At 33.2% G+C, this 27,085-nt stretch overlaps 1 protein-coding gene across 1 annotated transcript; it reads right to left on the reverse strand.

Annotated features, from left to right (window-relative positions):
• Positions 1 to 7,086: 7,086 nt before the first annotated feature.
• Positions 7,087 to 26,461, reverse strand: LOC148625609 (QRFP-like peptide receptor). The gene is made up of 3 exons (XM_088569230.1): positions 25,724 to 26,461; positions 13,691 to 14,081; positions 7,087 to 8,212 (listed from the first exon to the last, which is right to left on the reverse strand). The coding sequence occupies exons 1-3, from the start codon at positions 26,233 to 26,235 to the stop codon at positions 7,496 to 7,498; spliced, it is 1,620 nt and encodes a 539-aa protein (XP_088425356.1). The 5' UTR covers positions 26,236 to 26,461; the 3' UTR covers positions 7,087 to 7,495.
• Positions 26,462 to 27,085: the final 624 nt, after the last annotated feature.

A 27,085-nucleotide genomic window follows, 5' to 3' on the forward strand; every position in this document is an offset into this window, starting at 1 on the left:
GCCCAATTATTAAACGGAGAAGTAAATACCTAGAGCGACCTGATCGTTAATTGTTTTCAACTGTAACGGTGACACGGTGTATACTATACGACAGGATTAGTTGTCATATTACTGAATAAAGAATAATCGGACAGAACAATTTATTGAGATTTTTTTTTTGTATTTAACTTATATATATATCATTAACCTTTTTTTTTAAATTCAGTAACATGAAACTTCCTATCTCGTGTTACTTTCCTTCAAGCCCAATATCTGTTTATAAACTTGAACATCAAACAACAGTGATTAACAGTGGTCAGTCAGTATTTAATCGCACAAAATATTACAAAACATTTGGATTTTTTTTTGTGTCGCAAATTTAAGGTTTTTGTTTATATACCCTTTTTTATATTTTTAATTTTACCAAAGTCAGATTGTTATAATTTCCATATAAATGATATATTTTCGAACAGACATTTAATGGTTATGAGAATCGCCATCTCTAATGTGAACCATTTATGATTACAGAAACATTTGTAATCTGAACAGAAAATGCCTACGCTGTATAATTCCGATGAACAGTAATTTTATTTGAGTATATAAATTGAGTTTTTTTTTGTTTTTTTTATCGTGTTCTCAATTCTGTCACGAAGATACAAAAGTGATTAACGCACTTATACAGAACAGCACACATTTGTAATAGAACGCAGAATGACGTCCCGCAATTGCATCATCTAATCCTCTTTACTTGTCTAGAAATTTAATTGTGTCAGTTTTCCCAATTGTTGCATATAGTTTACACTTGAAGTATTTAGACATAATGCCACATCTAATATCGAGCCTTCTATGAGGCTGAAATATTTGTTTTTGTCAATGTATTGATAGAAATAAAGTTATATTGTAGAACTCAGCAGGGTTCTGATAGTACAATCAGATTATCAATACGTGACTTTTCCTTCATTTAAAACCACATAATACATCATCTACTATAGTGCATAATGTCTTACAGCCCATGATTTTTTCTAGCTCACCTAGCCGAAGGCCATGTGAGCTATTGCCATCACTTGGAGTCCGTTGTCGTCATTAACATTTTTTTCAAAACTCTACTCCTCCGAAACTACTTGACCAATCAAAACCTGGGGTATCCTGCATAAAATTGATGTGGGAATTCTTTATCCGTCGAAAAACATGGTCGCCTTTACTAAAAATAGAACATAGGGGTCAGACAGTAGTTTTTCGCATATATCTCTAAAACGGTTAGGTTTAGCCGAATTCTGATTCAAGTAAAGTGTTCAGCATGATAAGATCTATCTACGGTCAAATTTTCAATTTGAATCTATTAAGCCATGTTTGAGTTATTGCCCTTTTTCAAATTTTTTTTCTATTTTTAATGTTATTTCTTTCAAAAATCTTCTCCTCTGACACTATTTAACCAATTGAAACAAAACTCGGTATAAGTTTTTCTTGGGGTATCCTGCATAGAATTGAAATGTTTTTTTTTATCCGTCCAAAAACATGGCCACTGTTACTAAAATAGAACATAGGGGTCAGACATTAGTTTTTCGCGTATATCTCCAAAACCGTTAGGTTTAGCCAAATTCTTTCAATAGCTGAAATGATCCTTATTTTTAGAACTACAAAAGTCTTCAGGCATACAATTTGTCAGACGCCTTCTTATAAGAGTTATTGCCCTTGACAGGGGAAAATGACAGGTTTTTTGTTGTTGTTGTTTTTTTTACAGTTTTCAGCCAATGCCTTGACAATTATGATAGATATAGACTTTCACTTACTGAAATGATCCTTATGACAAGTCCTATGAAAGTTTTCTTGAGTCAAACTTGTTGGACGACTTCTTGTTTAATTTATTGCCTTTGAAAGGCAAAATTCAACCAGGTGAGCCATGCAGGCTCCTGGGAGCCTCTTGTTATAATTTATAATATATGAGGTTGAGGAACGTGGATTGCGCTAAGGATTGAATCGCTTTTATATTTATATTTCTTAGTAGCTTTTGTGTTTTATATCATTTTGTATATATAATATCATTTAATAAAAAATATTATCGATAATATGTTATACACTAATATATATAAAAAGATATTATTTCAACTAACAATGTGATAAAAGAAAATGACATTGAGATACATTAGTACAGTCGGGATCGGAATGGGGTATGCAATTCAAAGGCTGTGGAAATTTCACCACTTATAGTAGGGATGCTAAACTGATCGATCAATTTTCATTCCAGTCCAATTAAAAAAATGCCACTAGAGACAACATTACCATTACTTAATATTCATTTTTAAGAACATATCAAAGCCAATATTTTAAATCGATCATAACAGCAGTGACATCTATATCTACCAGTTATGGACTGCCTTTAAGATTTAACTGTTAAAAGTTAGAAATTAAATCACATTTCAACATTACTACATTCATGTTTCTTGCAAATTTAATTTTACAAAATAATGAAGTGATGGAATTCTGTATAGAAACTAAAAACAAATTATTCACAGATGGTGTCGAAAATCCCAAAGCAATTCGAAATTTAACAAAACCCTGAAGAAAACAATGTTGAGTTTTATAAGTTTACATTTATTTGTTTGTTGGGGTTTAACGTCCGAGCAGCAATATTTCAGCTATATTCAGACGATGAACATGAATTGATGATGAAATGAAAAAGGGATGGGACACAAGGACAATGCGGTCGACAAATTTTGATTGCCATTGGAAATATGGAGAGGTGGGTAGGGTCGGGCAATTTAGCCTCCTGTGGCGGAGCCCTATAGTTCCTACTCCGGGAGAATACCACAGTAGAGTTCTTTAACGTGCGAGGGACGTGGCATCTTTCCCAACACGGTGCACCACTATGGTTTGCGGTCAGGTTTTCCGTATTATAGCCTGACAACCCCAGCATGTAACACGCCAGGGTTACCCCATTCTACCACCTGGGGCACACATCCCAGTTGCTCTATGGGCACAGCGCCCTAGGCCCCAGCTATGGTTCTGAGCACTATTTAGTCGCCTTTTACGACAAGCTTAGCGCTGCTGCAGGCCTATTCTTTGAACACCCGGACCTGCACGGGGCTGCAGTTGGTAATATAGTACAGTGACCTTTCTCACTAAATGAATGACTACCACTAACCATTTAATCAAAAGTAGCTCTAACCATCTCTATAGCTTTGATGTATGATATTTTGGAAACAACTGAGGCCATTAAACTACTGTAAATGTCCATTGAAAGTTAAACTTCTTCTATTTCGTCTAAGATGTACGAGAACATTTGCAAACCTCTAATGTCGTGAGTAATAAAGATGTTTTATTACACTATCATATTAAATAAAAAGGATCGGTCTCGTATGTTGTATTGACTTGTTAATATAAGTTTGCTTTTTTGTAGTATCGTCATACATATATATCTTTTAGATATTATATAGACATACTGAGAATATAATTGATTGCAGAGTTCAGTTTCAACGTTGACGAAAGTTCTCAGAAGGGTAGTAATTTTAGTAGAATATCACGTATTGTGAGTTTTAAATCTGACGAATAAGTACTTTGATCAGACGGTGTACAACCCTGAGTACCAGGGAACACAATGCAACTTATCAAGACTTAACGTTGTGTTATATAAGAATAAGTTTTCGATTATGTTGTTCTTTTTAATAAGTTGGCTGTATATTGTTGTAAAATTAAATAAGATGACATGGCAATTTTCCAGTGTTTTCTTTCAAGACATGTGTTTATAAGATCAAATAAGATTTTTTTAATAAAAAATTGTGCTTTCAAATATGTTCACCTTCATTAAAATAATGTTTCCTTTTAGTCTTACTTCTGAAATCTTTCATTTCACATGCCCACTTAATATAAACAACAGTTTGTTTTAATGAAATGTTTAATCATGAGCTTATGATAGCTTTTTAATGTTCCACGATTTTCAAAAATCGTGCCGTGATTAAGCCCTTGTCACAGAAACGGCAAAAAAAATAAAACCCCATAAATTATTAAATATGAAACTAAATGTGGCATTTGGTCATTCAAAATTATATTCCTTTGCGTTTGTCGAAATCCCGTTAATCATAAATTGTCAAAGATGTGCATATCGGAATGCAAAGTGTTTCTATTGAGTAGTAAAATATCGATTTCAGCTGAACTTATTTTTGTGTCTGTCTTTCCAGTTTCGGACGCTTTAGGAAACCGTAAGTCTTTTAATATTTTGGTCGTAAATAATCCTATCTTCGAAAACTATGTTCAAGATATTAACCCGAAGAACTAAACTGACAAAGCCTAACAATAATACTACACCTTTTTACACTAGAAAATGGAAACCTTCAACTGAAATTTATGACAAAGAGAAGGTTGATTCTGATTTTCCTATCGTTAATCTCCCATATCTAGATGGTGATATTTCTGAAACACCCTCTTATGGTTTATATTTCACAACTTGCCCATTGTGCTCGTATTTGTAATAAAGTGTCACATTTTAATGAACGTAATAAATTCCTTACTGCAAAACCTTTGCACCAGGGGCATCAATATCACAAACTTAAGAAAACATTTTTTTACCTTTACAAAACTTTGATACAAAATAAAATAGCACTTGCAGGTTTTTAATTAAAAGTGGTATTGTCCACTCAGTTTTGTACGGAAATATATAGTCTGTTAAGCACATTCTTTCAAATAAAATCCTTTGGGTTTATCGACTGCCTTTAATAGATTTATTGGTAAAGGATACAAATTATCGTCTTTTTTTTTAACGTTTTCACAAATAAATATATTCGAGCCTTCACTGCATCCCTGCGTAAGAACTCAGTCATTTATGAGTATTGCATTACATCGAATTTTTCCTATTTAGTTCTTGACGTTATTATTCCATATCCAACGCACCGAATCAATAGTGACCGATTATATCTAATGCTTGTAGTTTTGATGGTGTTGTCATTCTTTAATATGCTCTTAGCTAGGTTTAAAAAACTCCGAGCGTTCTTTTAGTGAATACCTCATTTGTCTGTGTGGATTATATTGAGGTTAATTGGAGAATTATTTAATGTATTTTTTGGTGTATTGTTTGTTGTTTCAGTTCATTTATGACCTTGCATTAAACGGGGATGGTAATGACTTATAAAACTAGTTTATCCCACCCTTCCCGCAATCTGATACACCTGTCCACATTCAGGGGATGTTGGTTACACCTGTCCACATTCAGGGGATGATGTTGGATACACCTGTCCACATTCAGGGGATGTTGGTTACACCTGTCCACATTCAGGGGATGTTGGTTACACCTGTCCACAGTCAGGGGATGTTGGTTACACCTGTCCACAGTCAGGGGATGTTGGTTACACCTGTCCACATTCAGGGGATGTTGGTTATACCTGTCCACATTCAGGGGATGTTGGTTACACCTGTCCACAGTCAGGGGATGTTGGTTACACCTGTCCACATTCAGGGGATGTTGGTTATACCTGTCCACATTCAGGGGATGTTGGTTACACCTGTCCACAGTCAGGGGATGTTGGTTACACCTGTCCACATTCAGGGGATGTTGGTTATACCTGTCCACATTCAGGGGATGTTGGTTACACCTGTCCACATTCAGGAGAAGTTGGTTATTTATGTGTCTGTTTTGTTATATACCTATTAAGTTTGATTTTGATGAATTGTCATCTTTCAGACACCGTGGATTTAATTACATTTTTTCGGGCCTTCCAGAGTTCATTTAAAGGTGTGTTTACACTTACTGAAGACCTTTTGTTGATATCTGAAAGTATTTACTATTTCGTATTTAGATTATACGCTGGTGCATTTGTTACGTTTCACAGTTTCCGTTCTTTTTCTATTGGAAATGTTAATACTTGTATAATTGCCGAAATATCGGAATAAGTAGTTGACTTCATAAACAACAGCCATCGATTTCATTTCTTTACATTTCGTTATACGGAAATTGTTTCTTTATTGATTATTTCAAACTAGTTAACACTATATTGACATTAAAAAGTAACAATAATATTAAAACGGTATTGTTAGTAAATTGGCATTCTATATCTATCCAAAAGTATTTATTGCGTGTATTAAATTATTAAATTAAAGTATTTTGTGATCTAAATTTGTACTGACAACAAAGCGACGAGTTTAAACGGCAAAAGCTTTACACGCTTCTTTTAGATGTATATATAGTCAAATAAAGGTTGATCAAAATTGGTTAAGGAATTATTTGATTTAAAACATTTGATAATATTATAGATGTAAATTCAATCGCATGTATTATTTCCGTGGTTTTCTATGGTGGTTCAGTGTCCAGATGGTGTCTGATACCATAGACGAAATGTGAGTAGCATTATTCTAAACTCTCTAAAGAAATGAAAAAGAAGCAATCAAAGAAGAATAATGGTTTGTTCATAATACTTCCACTTTTCAACAAAACATACTAGATTGATATTCGACTTTTCAAATATCTTTGTTCATTCTATAGATTGATATTCGACCTTTTAAATATTTTTGTTCATTCCATTGATCTATATCCTACAGGGATATATTTCGTCGATTTGGTTATTATATAATAACCGTCAGCTTCCGTTTTCCTGAAGAAGGTAAGTACAGAATGAGCCGTAGCTTCCGGCTTTTTGTTGTTTTATTACGATATAATTTCCCCTTTAGTTAATAATTTGGTTGCGACAATTTCTATGAATAGACCAGGGATTGAAAGAACGATTATTATAACCAATTCTGGAGGGGACATTTTTTAACAATAACGTCTATGTAATTTCCTCTGCCCGATTTATGAACAAAAGCGGATGATTACAATCGTGACCTTACGGATAAGATCATATACATTCAAAACCCATTCTTATGGGAACGTTAAGATATACTGTTGTCAAGCTCTACGTTTGTCTTTCAAAACTTTCGCGAAGTAACCGAATGGATTAAATGGTGAGGTGAAAACTGCATTTTTTTGGCATGTTGTAGAACGTTTTGTTGTCGTGTAAAATGCGATTTACTAGCATTAAAACAGGTAGTGCACAAATTTAAAGATTTCTATATCATAAAATGTATTTATTTTGTTTCAAATCTAACATTTTGTTTTATTTAATAAGTTACATTTTACAGGTTTCACTAAGTTATTGAACATAATCATACTTGTTAAGTTTTCATTTTCCACAAGTAGATGAACTATTTACAAAATGATATGTATTCATTCCTTTATTTTGACAAAGATAACCAAACCTTTAAGGAGATAAGGGTAAGGGACACAACTCTTACAAATCACTGTAACGTTTGTATTCAGCATTTTACATCAATATCATGTAAGCATCAAAGTAACTTGGATTAATTTCATACTGTTTCAATTGAAAGCTTGAAAGGCTTTGGTGTCATTGAATATGACATAAACATATCAACGATTGTGTCCCTTACCCTAGGTCTACCACCTTAAATGGAATAGGTGTTTCAGGAGGTAAAAAAAATCATACCTCTTATTATTTGATTGTCCAAGCATACAATGTACGAATCGTATATTATATCAAGAAAATGAGTTGATTGTTTTAACAGTTCGATTAATTGGTGACCCATTGGAAACAATCGCACCCTTTTTAATTGACATTGGTAAACAGTTGTCATCCACCGGGGAACATGTGCTCATATAAGCAGAATCAGCATCTGGAATGTCAATGTGGTTCGGTTTAAATCTGACATGACATTGCTTTGGCGTCATTGAGATGTTATTATCGCCATTGCATTGCATCGAAAGGCAAGTTTCTTTCGAAGTGCCAACCGCGTTTTTGGTCAAGTGACTATTTGATCGACAGCTTGAATTTCCATCGCTACTACTACTCCGAGAAGGCGTAGCTTTCACTTGAAGTTTATAGTGAGGATAATCAGCACGCAGTGGTTCTGCTTCCGGGTCGGTACACGTATCATCATGGGAGGTCAATGCTGTTGACCGTCTGTGCGAAACACTTCCTCTATACAAAAGTCTCTGACGGCAGTAATAGTTGCAAAATACTTTACCGAGAGTGCGTCGGAAACTCTTCCTAAACTTTTCACTCATTGCAGTATAAATGAATGGGTTGACGCAGCTGTTAATAAAACCAAATAAGTGCGTCATCAGCATTGTGAATACGAACTGCTTTTCCCATAAGAAGCTTTCTTTTTGGAGTTGACTAATGATGTTAACCAGGTACAATGGAGACCAAGCCACAATAAACGCAACAGCTATAACAATCACCATCCTGGCCACCTGAAATACAATCAGATTAAAACTGTAAAAAAAAATATATGTATCTGTAGTAAGCCATTATGGAATAAGATACGGTAATTCATTTCTTTTAACGTTTCGGTGTTTTTAAACTTTATTGCTGGATGTGCATATTCGTGTTCACTTATTCTTGAGGTAATTACTGCTTGTGTAAGAAATACATTGCAAAAGAACGCACAATTTCAGTTACATACTCAGTACTTCATTAATAACATTTTTTCTATTCAATTAACCCAAATCTTAACTATGACAATGGCTGTAGTATATTATATCTAGAGCAAATCTGCTCGATTTCCCCAGATATATAACCCCAAAATATTGCCCTTTTTTAACAAAAGGTGATGATAGATGCCTTATGAATGATGATGAATATGGTACAAGAATATTGTCAAGGAAGACAAAAACACTTAAAAGACCATTGAAAATTTATGATTGATTGATTGATTGATTGATTGTTGGGGTTTAACGTCCGAGCAGCAATATTTCAGCTATATTCAGACGATGAACATGAAATGGATGATAAAATGAACATGAAATGATGATGAAATAACAAAGGGATGGGATACAAGGACAACAGGGTCGAAAAATTTATATTGCCACTAGACAAAAGGAGGGATGGGTAGGATCGGGCAATTTAGTCTCCTGCGGCGGAGCGAAAAAGTTCCTACTCCTATCGAATACCACAGCAGGGTTCTTTAACGTGCGAGGAACGTGGCATCTTTCCCAACACGGTGTACCACTATGGTTTGCGGTCAGGTTTTCCGTATTATAGCCTGACAACCCCAGCATGTAACACACCAGGGTTACCCCATTCCATCTCCTGGGGCACACATCCCAATTACTCTGAAAGCAGAGCGCCTAGCCCCCTGCTAGGTTTCTGATTACTATTTAGTCGCCTTATACGACAAGCTTAGCGCTGCTGCAAGCCTATTCTTTTAACACCCGGACCTGCACGGGACTTGAAAATTTATGAACCTCTTTGATTATTTAATTTTAGTAGCACCCTTTTGATTGGATAAAAAATGTTGTATTTCATATCACGGACAATATTATGTGACTGTGAAGTCATTAACCACGCTTTTGGTTGGATAAAAATGGTTGTATTTCATATCACGGACAATATTATGTGACTGTGAATTTATTAACCACGCTTTTGGTTGGATAAAAGTTGTTGTATTTCATATCACGGACAATATTATGTGACTGTGAATTCATTAACCTTTTGTATGATCTACTCCTTATAATTTGACACCAGTGTTAAATCATAAGAAATAACTCGTAATGTACACAGGAAAGTAACCTGTGTTGCATATTAGTGTGCAACACATGATAGTAATTTATTAAGAAGCATTTACTACGTGTACATTTGTTGTGACGATTCCGACGTTAGAAATCCTGTTATTAGATAAACAATTTTATCTTTCTATTTTAGCTTTTGTTACTATCATAGAACTTTATTTATTACTTTTGATCTTTATTTACAATCTTTATTTCTATACGTAGAAAATCCTAATTACTTTGATACATTTACGTTAAAAATCGTTTGTTTGTTTTGTTTGTTTGTTGGGGTTTAACGTCCGAGCAGCAATATTTCAACTATATTCAGACGATGAACATGAAATTGATGATAAAATGAACATGAAATGATGATGAAAAGAAAAAGGGATGGGACAAAAGGACAATGGGGTTGACAAATTTTGATTGCCACTGGAAATAGGGAGAAGTGGGTAGGGTCGGGCAATTTAGCCTCCTGTGGCGGAGCCCTATGGTTCCTACTCCGGGAGAATACCACAGTAGGGTTCTTAAACGTGCGAGGAACGTGGCATCTTTCCCAACACGATGCACCACTATGGTTTGCGGTCAGGTTTTCCGTATTATAGCCTGACAACCCCAGCATGTAACACGCCAGGGGTACCCCATTCCACCACCAGGGGCACACATCCCAGTTGCTCTGTGGGCAGAGCGCCCTAGCCATCGGCTAAAGTTTCTGAGCACTATTTAGTCGCCTTTTATGACAAGCAAAGCGCTGCTGCAGGCCTATTCTTTTAGCACCCGGACCTGCACGGGGCTAAAAATCGTTACAAATTGTATCAGCATTTTCGTTTTTGCAAAGATTTGACAATTTTTTGCTCAAAGGAACAAAATATATTATTGAAATTAAGTATACCAACGATAAATATATGTTAATATTTCCTCGGTTCTTCAAATCTTAACACCTAACCAGTATTCTGTGTAGCAGCATTGTATTATTCATGTCTTATTTTGGATCAAATCAAATATTCGCCTTAAAGGAAATTACAATGTGAGTTTTTTGTTATAGTAGCCACGTATTACTGCTTTTATGACTGGACTTTTCAGAGGTTAACCGTAAAAGGCTCCAGGGGTTGTCTATAGACAGACATTGATCTAGACGTATGCTTAATAGAAACAGAATAAACCAGAGAGCATGCTGATATTACGTAAGTCAATGATTCAAGTTAATATCTTGCTAAAATCTAATAATACAAACAAAGGATGCAAGATTTGATTGACAATAACACAACTGTCGTTCACTTTTTGACCTTCCAATTTTGTACATCCCATCTATTCCAATGGAAGAGACAGAACTTGAAAAAAAAATACAACATACACTATATGAAGTCAGTCTCACATCTTGCCAATCTTGATATCATACATTAAGAGATGGTGGAAAGGGAAAACAAATGACCACACTATATCAAACGCAGAGACTTCTCATTCCGTATTGTCAATTTTCCCTTCATCTATGTCAACACTCCTTCAGCATCTGCGTATGGAGTTTTCACCTCACAATCACAACTTTTACGTTATGCTCTAACTTGCCGAAAGTTAAGGCTTCTTATTATTATGCTTCAAGAACATGGTACAATGAATGGTATTACAAGATTAAAGTCATCGCTTCAGATGTGTAATGATCATTGTCATGGAGTTGTGAATTGATGTGGTGTATTTATCTGTACCATGAGAAGCAATTTGTTTATAATGTCGTAGTTTTCCTTATCTCTTTTGTCCAGGACGTGACAGTTTCTGAGGAACTTTTGTTCATGTATATATATTGGGTTTATTTTGTGCTTTTCTTAATGGTGTGTGTCCATTTTCCTCGTCTTTGAATGAATTCTTTTAGTTTTCGCTCGAAAACTGGTTCCCTTTGATAACTTGCCTAATATGTCATGCAATAAGCAAACCTCATGAGAAAATAATGTTCAGCCTTCTAATCGTCATAAAAGTAACTGATCACTACATTAGTATTATTTGTGGATACTCTACAACCCATTAGCTGACCGAACATTTACACTGAATTTGTTCCATAAAAAGTGTTACAAATATAGATTCAATACTTTCGGCGCTATTTTGTGTAAAACTGGAAAACTATTGGATTAAGTGATTTTTTTATAAAGGGGATAGCTTTTAGATTCAAAAGCAACAAAATATGTAATACGATAAAATCTGTTAACTTTAATGAAAAACATTAGACATTGGAGGTATCGAAATGTTTTGCTCCAAGATTATGTATGGTCTATGAGTAATGTGAGTGCTAGTGCCACTAAGAAATCAGTGGTTTGCCGTTTTTGTTTTTGTTTTATTACATATAAACGATTGACCGGATAGGACATCTGGTTTCGGTCATTGGTTTGTGGACAACAATGCATTTTTTATAGAATGTAGGCTGGATATCATCCCGTGCACCCCTACTCTCAACCAAATATGATTTTCAACTACCCATATACTTCCCATTTATTAATCATTTTGTCGCCGAAAAACGAACTGAAGCATTTTTTTTCTTTTTTTACTTTTCAAACTTCTTCTTTCTGCAAAACGAAGTGAACTGACATATATATCAACATGTAGCAAGTATCTCATCTTAACAATGGTATCAAGAAAATTGCAGTAACACTTAGGGTTTTGGGTTAAAATGAAAAAAAAATGTACCCCTACCCTACCGAAAAATCGCTTAAAATGAAATATTTTTTAATGTCAAGACCCCTAGAGTACTTGTGCTTCACTAAATATGTCTTATTTGGTATTTTCTGTATAGTATTATCACAATTAATACCTCTGGGGTTCTTTTGATGACTTTTGGCGATTATCGTAGTCAGAATTGATAAAACAAAATGCGAAAAAATGGATTTTTGATTTACTCGTACAAAGTCACAAATTCGACTCCACAAGTTATTGCTCGACTAAAACGTCTTAAATTTGGTATCGTCCGATAGATAATTTCATTTCAAAATAAATAAACTATGCAAGAAAAAACAATTTTAAAGAAAGAATGTTAAATATTACCCCTACCCCTAGAAAATTAGGGAAAAGAACATAATTCTCATTCACAGCATACCGACACCATAAAATATTTTAGGCATTCATAATCAAATTAACGATGTACCGAACATATCTAATCAATTCAGGCGCTTAGATTTTCCTTTTAAGGTGACAATTACTATAAAATAGAATAAAGGGGAATTGCCACCCTTACCCTTGAAAACAAAATACGTCAACAGAAACCGAAACCGTTACATTTAAGCATGTATTCGATGTAAAAAGACATTTTGGGTACCATTGTTCTAATTATCGAAGTATCCAACATATCTGCTCATTTCAGGCACTTATTTTTTCATTTTTTTTCACTGGCAATTTGCATTTTTTTTTTATCGTAAATGAGCTTGTGTTTATTCAAGCACATAGAGTAGTAGCTTTCTAATGAGCCCAAGTTATCAATATTTGAACTTTTCGAAGTCGAATTTGGTGAAAAATTGCCACCCTTACCCGTGAAAAAAAATACCTCAACATGAACCCAAATATTAATTAACTTATAATGGATGTAAAAAGGCTTGTTGGATACTTGTTTTTTTTTAACTATCGATATATTCAACATATCTGCTCATTTCAGGCGCGTATTTTTCAGTTTCAAGGTGACATAAGAGAGTTTTTCATAAAGTGGGAAATTTTCGGAATATCATATTTTCCTTCATTTCACCTATGATGTTTGCAATTTTTTTTCAAGTACCCTACTTAACTACTCTAAAAAAGTTTCTGTATATTCAAACACGTCTACGTGTATGTATCATCTTAGCTTTGTAATAAGCCATGGCAATGCAATGCACAATTAAACGTATTCCATGTCATTTAGGCGAAAGAATTTTACCGTTTCGTTCACTTCTTTGGTTACAAAAGCAAACTCATATTTGTCAAAAGTGAAATGAATTTTACAAAAACAAAAAAAACCAAAAAACATTTTAACAGGTGAGCAGACTATAATACCGAAAGTTTTCAAGCGACATCTTAAGAATATGAACGAAAAGGCGTATTTCTTAAATAAAAGTACTACCCTGTTTACCTCATTATTATGTTTTTAGCACTTATAACCTGTCAGTTTAGTAAACTACTTCAAATAACAACTAAAAATGACAATGTAATACTTTCCTTTCTCTCGAAAGTCATTACCTTTCTCTTGTTGACTTCATTTCGCCTTTTTGAGTCTCTCCTTCTCAGATGTGTATTTTCTATAACAATTGGACGAAGAAGACATATGGCTATTGTTGTGCATGTACCAATAATGATGACCATTGGAAGGAAGTACATAATGAAGAACAAAAAGATAAAAAATACCCTCCGGAATGTTCCTGTATCGTTATCAAGTTCATCGAAACGATCCCTGCATATTTGGCGCGATATAACACCATAGTCACTCTTTATTGTAAACAGCTGGGTGCTGCAATATAAATAAGGTGTAGCCACTATCATAGGAATTATCCATGTGACTGCTATAATTTTCTTCGTTCTAGATTTGCTGTTAACCTTCATGGCAGACAATGGATGTACTATAGCATAGTATCTGTAAGAAATGAAATATAATAGTATAATAGTCATGAAAATACGATAATTCAAGTTGTGTAATAAAAGTGTAAAGGAAGAACGGTAAGGTAGAACGATGGACATTCCGATCGTTATACATGTCCATCTTTAATATCATTCTATGTAAGAATAAGCCAATGGGTGGCACATTATTATTCCCTATTTGATCTAGAAAATAGCCGAAAGGCTACTTATATTCAGCCTGAAGCATCTACGACATTAATATTCTTTTACTGATCATGTAAGAACGAAGTGTGAACAATTTCCCCACCATTTTTCCATAGTGCATTTCATCTAAATTTGACATATCAATATCTTAAAAACGCGAACGTAAGACTTTGATAGTTATTTCTGGAGAGTTTGAGTTTTAAATACTTGGATTATAGAATGAAATCTATTCGGTTTTTTACATGTGCGAAACTTATCACATGTTTTGCTTGATTCTTAGAAAAGAACTTAAAATTGATTTAAAAAGTTAAGGTTCTAATGGTTTCCATTTAACAAAGTAAGTATGTATTATTATATTCACGTTTTCCGCTTTGCTTTTTAATGACTTTTATGTCAAGAGGCTTACAAGTTTAGAAAACATGAGTTGAAATCACTCAACGTCCAAAACAGGACTACAACTGTCTAACAAATATGTTAGAACATGATACTGTCGATGTCATTTCCATTTTCAATAATATATTGGTTATTTTGCTCTTAAGAGTATCACACATTTGACGCTTTTTTCAATTAACTTATGTCTCAGAATTCATAAATTGAATGAAATACGATGACATCCAAGCACTACATATAGCAGATTTACTTAAGATAAAAAAAAATACTCTTGTACGGGCAAGACCTAATTTAACATCAGTTGATGGTCTGATACTTGAGTTTACTCCATCGAGAAAAAAATGTCCTTTGTAATGGAAAGTATGAACTCAATTTGTTATTTTTAGTATCATTATCGATGTTGGTCATCCTAAAATTTTGTAAACAGCTGTTGGGCCTAAAACTGATTAAATTACTTAAGTAGCACTCCAGATAAGAGTCATGCAAAATGCCATGGTTGGAAAGCCTATATATTTTTTTATTTTTGATATTTTGTTTAAACTGTTATATAGTGGACAGAAATTAACATGTGGATTTTGATATCATCTTTGTTCTTACGAGATTTATAATAATAATAAAAATAGTAATAATAATAATAATAATAATAAAAAGACTTTATTCGTAAACAATAGTATCCTACTTAGGAGATAACAGTTATATAGAATGTACTGTAATGTAATGTACTTCAAAATTAAGGCAGATAACTCTGTAAATGGCACTAAAATACAATAGAAACTGCTGGATTTTCATTGTGGATTATCTCCTTAGAGCAGACAGATTGGAATGAATAGTTATTCATTTCATCGTATAGACCTATACAGCAACTTTTATTAAAATAATGAAAAAAAATGTGAAGCCTTTTTTTAGGTGTATAACATATAACAGAATTTGCGTCATTCTTACAAAGACTAATACTTAATTATTGCGACTTTGACATCATGGCTATGGTGATAGGTATCACTGTCGATTTCTCTTAATAAAGATTTCTGAGATTTGTAAGATTCAATTATTGAAATGCAAATACCCTCTTGTTTCAATTATCCTCTAAACTTGTTTGTAAACATTGAATTGATTTATATAGTTCTTTTTTTTAATATGAAAACAATGACGGTTCTTTTTATAGTCAATTTCCATCATTTAACCTTTCTACACTTTCTTGAAGGCGATGACGCTCATAGGAAATATTTTACACGCAATTGTTGAAAGCAGCTTGCGTGTTAAATTAAGTTTTTAAGTGTTTTTCAAGAAATTCAAAACAATAATATAACACGCAACTTACTCAAGACACGTAAATGTTTGTTTTGTTTGTTTGTTGGGGTTTAACGTCCGAGCAGCAATATTTCAGCTATATTCAGACGATGAACAATGAAATGGATGATAAAATGAACATGAAATGATGATGAGACGAAAAAAAGGACGGGACACAAGGATAATAGGGTCGAAAAATTTTGATTGCCACCAGAAAAAGGGGGATGGATAAGGTCGGGCAATTTATAATTGATAAGTATCAAACCGTTCTATTGATCCTGATAGGTAACTTTTTTCTAATGAACCTCCGTGGTACAATTTGGCTCATACGGCAGTGTGTCCGAAGGTCAGAAAAGTACGCTACTACTGGTATGTTGAAGAATCTCCATGAGATATCGCAAACGTGTTAATGTTATTGTTCAACGAGATGCGAAGTCATTCGTGGTACAGCTCTTATGGAATTTCTCACTCTATCTACACCCAACCCAATACAACCCTTTGCTTAATTCGCCTACTCCCTCTTCGTATTCATATTTAGCATAGCCCAATTTATACGTTATAAACATGGACTGTACATGTTACGGAATCAGTTGAATATTTTTTTTGGTTATTTTACACTATATTCTAAATTACAAATTGAAGTATACTGATCCCCCACCAACTGGGCTCATTGCCCGGTACACCACTATATGAAAAAGTACGGTGGTGTACAAATGACGAACACAAAAATGTAATCCAGTGACAAAGACCAGACATTGTAAACAACTGAAGAAAACAGAAAATAAAATAACCAAAATAATATACACAAAGTAACAAAAGAAAATGAGCAACACGGACCACTGAAAAAAAAACGGGGAGTATGGACCAGGTGCAACGGTAGGGCAAGCGCACCATATCGATTTAAACTTTCAACAGATTTGACTTGGTTCTATCAATATATGTATACAACAAACCATTAAATCATGAATCAAGAGCAGCAATGAATTATCGAATCAGGCATTATTTTATCATCTTTCAAATGCAATACTATGTATGACAAAACATAGGAATAGAGAACATTGCATTCTCCAAAAACAGAGTCACTACGAACAGGATAATATTTTTACGGACTGTATGCAGTACGGGGTCGATTTTCAAACTATTTCTGCATAAAAGAATTCTACCGTTGTGTTGTATTCCCGAAATTTTAACTCAGTAATGACATACATCATATTTAAAGAAGTCAAACATACATATAGGAAACCAAAAGCTAACCACAAAAATCAAATTAAAGCACTTTTAATCTGTGGATTCCCAAGTGAACCGAGCATTTCTACTGTTGTGTCATTCTTTTAAATGATAGATATACGTCTAACACAGCTTGTTGTAGTCTGTTTTTAAACATTGGAGGATAGTTAAATTGTTCTTAGCTAAATGTTTTAATGCAGTCGAATTAACGATTTAATTCGACGAACGAGAATAGAAATAAAAGCTGGTTTAAACAGTTTTGTTTACATTATCAAGATATGCTAGATAGATGGTTTATTCTGTTTGAAAAGATTATCTTAAGTTTGCAGTTTACAATTTCAAAATTACTAGCATTACTTCCATTTAAGTACTTCTCCGTCTAAGAATCGGGCAAAATGTATATAAGGTGTGGCACATGAAGGAAACAAATATAGAGATTTTATTGCATTATCCAATTATTTATACCTCATAACCTCAAGAAATTACTGTCAAGGTGTTTGTAAAGTTTGCCTTTTTAAGATATTAAAAAAATAGTTGAAATGCACTATAGAAAACTTGCCTGAACTTTTCCTTATATTAGCAGTCAAAAAATTAATACGTCACCAATGCTTGAGGATAAATTTAAATTACAGCTTCAGTTGTTTTCTAGATGTATTTGAATATATTTCAGGCAAAAAAGACTAAATTGAGAATTATGATGTGCCACACATTGCCTGATTCGTACACAAAATCGTACTTAAAACACACGGTTGATGCAAGATTTTTTTTTCATGATTCGCAGGTATATGTATAAGTTTCATTGTTAATCTTGATAATGCATCGTTATGTTCTAATATCGCTGATGTCTCGACAAACGTCGAGATTTCCTTATCTTACCCACGGGTTGAGGCATAACACTTTCGCTTTCCGGAAAAAAAATGACAAAATTGAATTCAGAATTAATGAACGATCACCAACATCGAATAGGTGTTTGAGAAATAGTTTTATCGAGAATAACTGGTCATTGATTATTTCTTGCAGTTTGTTTAATTTATACTATTTAAATTTTACACCTGGTCGTGATGTATCACTAACCTGATACGTCACAATTAGTTGCATATTAAATGCAAGTCATTTTAATTCAAACATTTTATCGGAAAACTATCTCGAACTGAGAAAAGAATCAAACCCCCGCTTTTCTCTTGCAGGATTGTAAAATCTCAGACACCATTTGCTTATATTTAATAGTCCTGTAACTCGGCAGAGCATCGTTAGAGAACGGTAAAATTTAACCCTCGGATGTCCCAGATTTCCCTCTCTTGCACTCATATAGTTGTTAGATTCTTAACAACTCACGCTATGCGACTTGTAAAAAACTCAAATGATCTTTTCTTTACTGCATATGTCATTTCAGAAATAAGTCACTTCCGACAGAACGATATTGCGCCATACATGTGTCTACAAATGTATAAAAATCTCTGACGACGCTCTTTCCCTACTAGTATTTTAACGAAATATAATTTCAAAGTTAGACTGTTTGTAGCACGATTTTGCACTGGCAGGCTTAACCATATGCATATACTTCCTTAATATATTACGCCCTGAATTAATACATAGCAGCTAAATATCAATCATAGACCACTGATAAGAGTTATTCATGACAGTGATCATTTCTATAGCAGTAATCGGTCAGGAATCTCAATTTTATTTCTTATAGGGCATGATTGATTATTCTAATTCTGCCAATAGAAAAAAGGGAAACTGATGGCTAGAAAGTGAACGATAAAACTCGCCTTCAATATTATTAAATTTTCCTACGATATTACATGATGTACGCTGACAAATTATCTAATTTGATTTAAATATAATTAAACAGGTTGAATGAACATACACCAACAATTGCAGAATCAAAAATACTCATGAGTATAAATTAGTTTTACTGACTGAATCGACACTGAATATAAATCAAAGAAATCGGTAACCAATTTAACAAAACAAGACGTTTTTATTTCTCGCATTTAAAATTTATCCATGCTGAAATATATGATTTGACATTTATATACTTCATTTCAATTAGAAAGGAATGTTTGATCTCGTTTTATTACTAACCAGTCAACATTCAATACTCTAAGGATCAAATCTATCATGTAGACATAATTAAATTATATTAAGGAAGTTGTAGTTATTACGACAGTCAACAACTTTTAATTTTGTAAAAGAAAATTACTCTAAAACCAATTTAGAACTCACTAGAAACAAGTATATTTATATCGTTTTTTTACCATTATGAAACCATGAGTGTAAAAGGACCTGAGAACGATTTAAAAAAACAAACAAGTGAACAAAACTGTGTGTAAGTTCGTTAGATAACAAAGGAAAAAAATATTCATTAAACAATCATTTAAGAATGTCTTTCATGGAAATGCGCGAAACGGCAACAATTGTATCTTGTTGGAGCAATATATTCCTTTTTTCATTGGGTCTAATATTCAGGTATGGAATTTAGTAATATCCATAAAGGCGATCATTTTGTGCCTCAATCATGTATTTGTTTTTATACTATGTACCTTCTTGTGATAATGAATATTTCTTGCATAAAAGGGAAACCAAAAGAACAAGGATTTGCACGGTAATGGAAAAAATAATCCAGGGATATCAAAGCGAAAACAGACACTAACCACAAAGAAATAAATAACACGCATGTAGAATTTAATATAAATGAGACTATACTGAAACGAAAAAGCAATATTGAGTATACCAACAAAAGGAAGTCAAATCACTGACAAAATTGCAAAAAGTACACTTTCAAGAAGTGAGCAATCATTTCATCGTGCTTGTTAATATTTTAATGATACAGTCATATTATATTTGTAGGTACGTTTACGATGTGCGAAAGCGACAAAATCATCATAAATGCATTTCCTCAGTGAAGTCAACTAATCCAGTATTTTATATTCAAGTTAAATCATGGTAAGATTTTAACAAAAACACACACAACAACAAAAACAAAACACGTTTTAGATATATGTGATCTTCTCGGCACAGCAGTACGTTAAAATTGTTTCAACCACATTTAAGCGCGTTACCGCCTTTAAAAGACTTTTTAAAGACACGTTTAAATAATATGTTTTCATACATTTCATACATTTATCCCATTAAATTAGGAACTGTAATAGTTTACCCCTTCATTCGCTTTATCAAAGAGTAACCAAGGTTATAGCGGTAATCAAAAGAATGTAATCCAAGGACAAAGACCAGACATGGAAAACAGACATACACAGCAAAGAACATAAAGTAACTAAAATCATACATACAAAGTAACCAACGCAAATGAGCAACTCGGACTGCACTAAAAACTGGGAGCATGGACCAGGTGCACCGGTAGGGTAAGCGTCCTCAAAAAGACTGCTTTATTGAAACCGGCAATCCTGTAACATTCTAATCTACGCCTCGATCACAGATGTTAACTTCACATGTTTAACTTATATCACTCTCAAATTCCGAATTGTAAGGAAAGTTCAGGTTATACCACAATGCACATTGTAATAACAAGAAAAGTAACAAGGATCCCTTTCTTTAGCTCAAAGTGTTTTAGGTAGGTTTCTGTCAAGTTGACTTTGGAAAGCAAATCTTATGATTGATTGATTGATTATATGTTGGGGTTTAACGTCCGAGTAGCAATATTGCAGCTATATTCAGACAATGAACATGAATGATGGTGAAATGAAAAAACGGGATGGGACACAAGGATAATAGGGTCGACAAATTTAGATTGCCACTAGGGAGGGATGGGTAAGGTCGGGCAATTTAGCCTCCTGTGGCGGAGCGCAAAGGTTCCTACTCCTATCGGATACCAAAGCAGGGTTCTTTAATGTGCAAGGAACGTGGCATCGGAAGGCAAATCTTAAGCGAATCCGGGATCATAATTTTGTATATGTTTTGCTGGAGTAAGATGCTTTCCTATGGAAGATAAAACATATTTGTAAAATAAAACATATAATTTGGATTAGGTTGGATATGATTTCGATTATGTCGAAGTTACAACCGTGACTTGTGACAAATTGTGTTTTTTTTTCGACGCAGTCGGTATAGTTTCGCTGTTTACCCTTTAACATTAAGAACGCTCTTCCAAGGAAACACGTCACCTGATCGCAGTTCTATTTCCCGATTGGCTAAATACTGATAACTTAGTTGCGTTCGAAAAACTGTACCGAAAATTAAAATTGCGTGCCATGTGTCATTTTTTTTAATGAAATGTAGAAAATTATAAGTAAAAAAGAACAAATTTTACTGCGTCGGCTATCTTTAGTTTTAAAGGAAGTACTTGTTTTAAAATAAAATAATATTGAATTTTCTATTAATGAAATTATCCACATTATCATCAACCTCACAGAAGTATTACAAGGATACATTTAACGTATTTAGTCACTAGCCAGTATTTTACTGTTATTGTTGTGTTTTATTACAAAGCCTTCGCATTATGTCATTAGTCCAATTAAAGACTTTTATATGAGTAGTAGAGATGGAATATCATTGCCGTACTGTATTTGACGGTGATCTGAAACATAAACTGCTCAAAATCGTTCTGTCGGAAATAACATGTATTTTTCGGTAGTAATTTTTTTGCGGATGTGGATGTAGTTCTCGCATATTTCCATTGGTCGTGAGACATCGTCAGTAAGAAATAAATGGCAACATAAAGTTGTAAACTGAGTATAAAAAGCGCCGTTTCTGGTATAGGAAAATCATATAAAGCCAACCCTTAGTTTAAAAATATAAAACATCACGTTTGCACGTGAATTAATTATATACCAAATAACAAATTCACGTCCAGAAAAAACATTTAACTAGCCGTCTGACTTTGTGTTGATCTGTTCCAAATAGAAGAAAACCTTCAAAGAAGGGCATGGATGTGGCATACCCTACAAATACATATGCACTATTTTCTGCGCAGAATGTAGTGGTTATCATTCAACTACTCTTCACATCATTTGAGTTACTTTTGTATTTAAATATGTAAGTCTATTTAGGTAAATCACACACTCATGGAAACAAACGGACTATGCTAATAACATGAACCAGATGCACCGGTATGGTAGAAAAATGACAATGGCTATCGCAATTGCTGTTGATTGTAAGACCACTGTGAAACATCAACAAAAGATTCAGACCGTTGCAAATACTTTTTGCATTAATTTTTACTAAAATCTTAATAAACAACAAACAGTAATGATTTTAAGTTTAATAGCCTATAAATTCTGGCAATGAATAAAGTTTTATAATGCAAATGCTCCTGTGAAAAAAGATAATGTTCAATTTACTTTCCAATATTCAATTTTCTAATGATCGCGTCGTTTGATAAATATTACTGAAACGAAAATTGTCTCAATTAAATGCTGGTTAAGGAAATATCCTGGAAAGGAAATGTAAATCATTATACTTGTAGATCAATCCCTTAAACTCATTAGGAATTTCATATTAAGTATAAAAGGGTGGTAATAAGCATGTCGAAATCGTATTTACTTTCCATTAGATTATGGCCGATTCAATAAATAAACTAATACGTCCACTGCAACAATAGCAAACCTCTTGTAACGACTGAAAATACACACAAGCATGCAATTATCTTCCTCTGGATTCAAATCACGCAAGCTTACATTGAGTGTGAGATATGTTACATTTGCGTCATTTTTTTAATGAATTCAACAGGCATTTTCAGTGTTTTCAGTAAGCGGTTCCACTTTAGTAATGCATTAATGCATTTTCAGTATTGAAGCCCAATATCTGTCGAGGGATTTTGACATTAAATGTTTCCCTTTGCGTGACTGATGAATCGAATGGACCTTTTGTTTTGTCTGCCAAAAAATTCAAGAAATGTTTTAATTATTTTACTCCATAAGCTATTGAAAAAATAGCTTATGGAGTAATGGGTTTTTCATGCGGTGTGTCAAAAATGAAACCACCACATGAAAAACTATTCCTAAATTTAAAATACAAATGTTAATTTGGTGGCTTTTGATGTGAATGAATCACCACCGGTCTGATATCTATAAAGACTGCTATTTAAATATCACAATGTTTTAGGTTCCAAACATTTCAACATTTAAACATTTTCAAAATGGTTCCAAATATTTCATTTAACTTTTATAAAGAAAGGTTCAAGGTTAACATAAGCAGTGTGTCTATCGTGATTTACAAAGAAAGTGAGCTTTTGTCAATTTTTGCGACAGTCATACATGTACATGTGTAACCAATAATCATGACCTGTTCACTTAATGGTTATATTTGTAGATGTTTCTTTCGGAAAACCAGAAACACTGAAAATGAATGAAAATTACGTTCAGCAAATAAGAAAATGGAAACGACCAAATCTGAAAACTTTTGCAGTTTGGGAAACCACCAATCGCCAGCTCGCCGAATACGAGTAGATGCGTAATTTTGCGAGTTCTCATTTATTTAGCTTACACTCGTCAATTTGGCGACCGTCATTTGATTGGCAAGTTCCAAGGAAAGTTAACCAGCCAACAGGTCATAATATAAAGTAAAACATCCCTTAACATCATACATTCAAAATATGTTCCCTACATTTTAAGAAGTTTAGCTTGAATATGTACAATTTTATTGACAGTCACTTGTAAAGCATTGTTTACGATCTGTCATTTCAATTCCCAGTAAACAGGATGTGCCAAAACCTATGCGACGGTTCCGATCTCGTATTAGTATTCAAACGAAACTAACTTGGTAATTTAAGATATGTTACCTTGCAAATTAGTTGTTTATTGTCAAAATAAAAATGAGCAAGAAGCAAATGATAAACATTTTCTTGTTTCATAATGATGAATCTGTTGAAATATAATTTTATATTTAAAATATGAGTTAAAAAGTGGAGTTTTTATTTTGTTCCTGTAAAGTACATGACAAACTTCAATGGGAGGGAATATTCAAAAATGGAAAAGTTTTTGATAAATTTAAAAACAAACGGAAAGATAGTTGAAGAAAGAAAAAAAAAGGTAGAAAGGAGTCAAATCCAGGAGAAAACATATGATAATACAGGGAAAACATTTAAAAAGAATTGGCTAGTTCAATTTTCATTTGGCTAGCAAGATCAATATTCCACTAGCCAGAATGGCAATTTGGGGAAAAATGTTTTCCCACACTGTTTTTTTAAGGAGGATTTAATGACTTTATCGAAGATAAGGAAGAAAAGGAAGACATCAGGTCCATTTGTTAAGATGCATGCTTGAATCTTGAGTAAAGTGCCATGTATTAAACGAAAACACTTAAATACACCATAAGTTGCGATAAAATAAGCCGCAATACAACCTGAAATACGGAAATGGTTAAATGGCTTTTTATATGAGTTTAAGCTCAGAAACTTTGCTATTAGATTTGCTTTTCAATGTTTCATAGTTTTTACTTTGGATTTCATTCGAAAAAAATGCATTTCATTTTGTAAATACCAATGAGTACAAAAGACGACTAATATAATCGATTAGGCTGCCATAACTTTGAATATTATAAATAATATAGCAGCTTTTCTTTTTCAAATGCTTGCTATGGTACATTGAAAAGTAATTTTAACAAAATCATTTTTTTAGGGAACAGATGTATGCATGGTTACAAAATAGTTACTTTCTTGAACAAAATTACACCACCATGAGGTCAGAGAAACTTAATCGATATGGAAGTAACTTTTAATTAGGATTGGATTTGTTCAACTAACATTAGTTATATTATATTTTATTAGTAAAATGTCGATTTTAAATACCTTAAATATAATTCGTTGAAATAAAAATAATTCCGTCATTACTAATGTCTGAAGATATTTTTTGGAAGGTCAAAATCTAAATCTGGAGAAAGAAGACTTTTACGTTGTTATTGAATAATTGTACTTCACTGAGAGTTTTCTACGGAAGCAATACGTCATATAGCGCCGTTTTAATTAACATTGATCATCTTGTTGTGTTGAATGGTGTCAGTTGTTCCTATATTTATTTTGCTTTCAGTTTGCGTAGTAAAGCAGTTATATTCAAGTGCAAGTGTTTATAAAAATCAGGCAAAATGGGAAAAATTTGAAACATGTTTGTAAAAAACCCACCGACCTGACAATATAATATCACTCAATGCTGCTTTCTCTATTTGAAAAGACCATTATTTGATCATTGCAACACTGGATTTGCTTAGAAATTTGTCAATAGAATATTACTAAAAGGAGTTTTTTTACAGAGTTACCTGCCCTTGAAATGTTCACTATCAGTGCATTTCAATGAAATTAGGATTCAATGCACCAACATGATATGGCAAATGTTGTCTTTTTTCCTTGATTCTGATGGTACAAATAATCAAATTTCACAATTAAAATGATGGTTTTTTTTGCATACCATGATTTACCCACTGCCTGATTCTTATAAAGACTGACACTTAAAGGTATATAATTGGCATTTATATTTAGGAATAGCTTGATTATAATATTTGTATATAACTTGCGTTCAGTATAAACTATTGAAAACGGAAATATTTTCTTTTACTGTAACACTTTTCTGTAATTTGAAAAAGAAGAAAATTACATACCTTTCTAAAGATATGGCAACTAGGGTTAACACGCTCACAAATACGAATATGGGAAGTACATAGGACATAAATGCACACAAGCTATCTGTACTGAATATATGCCACTTGCAGGGAGAAGTAAATTCCAAAAGTTTCAGAGGCATCACGATTAAAGACACAAGAAAGTCAGAAATAGCGAGATTAACGATGTAATAGTTTGTCACGGTATGCATATGAACATTTCTCCAAACTGTCCAAATAACTAACATATTTCCGAAAATTGCCATCAAGATAACCAGAACGTATGCCAGTATTAAGGTACCGTGTACTGCTGAAATTTGAGTATAATCAACATGATGATGTTGTTGTAACGGGCATCCGTCCTCTCCTAATCCAACAAAAAAGTAAGTGTCAGTTACATTTGAACTTCTTTCACTTGGATCAGTTATACTCCCGTTCATGTTCGTTGTTCCTGTAGTATTGTTACTTTTGAAATAATCCTCGATCTGTCCTATTATAATTCTTTGCGACATTGAATCCTAGGGATCAGTGAGTACGTAGGAAATGTATCGGAACGAATGTCAAAATACAATATGAGAAAAACGAATGTCCTCGATAACACTGCTGAGAAGTAAAACCTTTAAGAAAAAGACGATACGGCAATATAACTTAATTAAACAAAAGAAAATTGTTAAATAGTTAAATCTGGTAGGCTTGCATAGAAAAGTAGTATTGATTTAAACCGATATCTCCTATGATTTTTTCTGCCTATGAAAAAAGTCACTTGGCAAATCAAACTGTCGCTCTTTCTGTTATTGACAAATAGACAAAACGTGCATAAATCCATTACTTTATGTTAACGGATATCTACGAAATAGTTTCTTGATAATATAAGACCTATTTAATCCAAAAAAGATTGCCGTCAATTTATTTGATAAATTGTCCATTTGATATATCTTTTACAAGTTTTACAAGTCATTTGCTTTTAAGAGAAATTATCCATAATGAATACTATTTTGAATTCAACATTGTAAGTTCATTCCGTTTTAATACCTTAATTATATATGAAACATTAATCATGTTGGTTAGTTAAAGCAAACCGAACTATGTGATTCTTAAAACCACAAAATACGACATTCACGAAGCTCAGGTAATAACTATTCCGACTGCAATTCAAAATGACTGTCTTATAAAAATTAAAAGTTGCAATTTGTATTATTATATAGTAATATTCTTTCCCTATTTAGTCCATTGTGAAAAATCGTGCAGTAAATTTCCATATTTTACTGCGTGCCTTAGCCTTTAAAGATAAATTCCAGGAAAAGTACAGGTGCGTTTCGAAAGTCGATTTTCGTATTGCACGCTTGTCTGTTGAAAAGGGGA

The sequence above is a fragment of the Perna viridis genome, chromosome 2 (genome assembly GCF_037379345.1).
Source record: "Perna viridis isolate PV_CMFRI_1.1 ecotype Kerala chromosome 2, ASM3737934v1, whole genome shotgun sequence".
Classification (NCBI taxonomy): Eukaryota; Metazoa; Mollusca; class Bivalvia; order Mytilida; family Mytilidae; genus Perna; species Perna viridis.

Bases quoted from the DNA above. Each gene is read 5' to 3' on its own strand.
- LOC148625609 (XM_088569230.1), bottom strand. From the start codon at position 26,235: ATGTCGCAAAGAATTATAATAGGACAGATCGAGGATTATTTCAAAAGT. The intron at 14,082-25,723 runs GTATGTAATTTT...CATTTCTTACAG, and splicing joins GTTGCCATATCTTTAGAAAG to ATACTATGCTATAGTACATC. The intron at 8,213-13,690 runs GTAATGACTTTC...ATTGTATTTCAG, and splicing joins ATGAAGTCAACAAGAGAAAG to GTGGCCAGGATGGTGATTGT.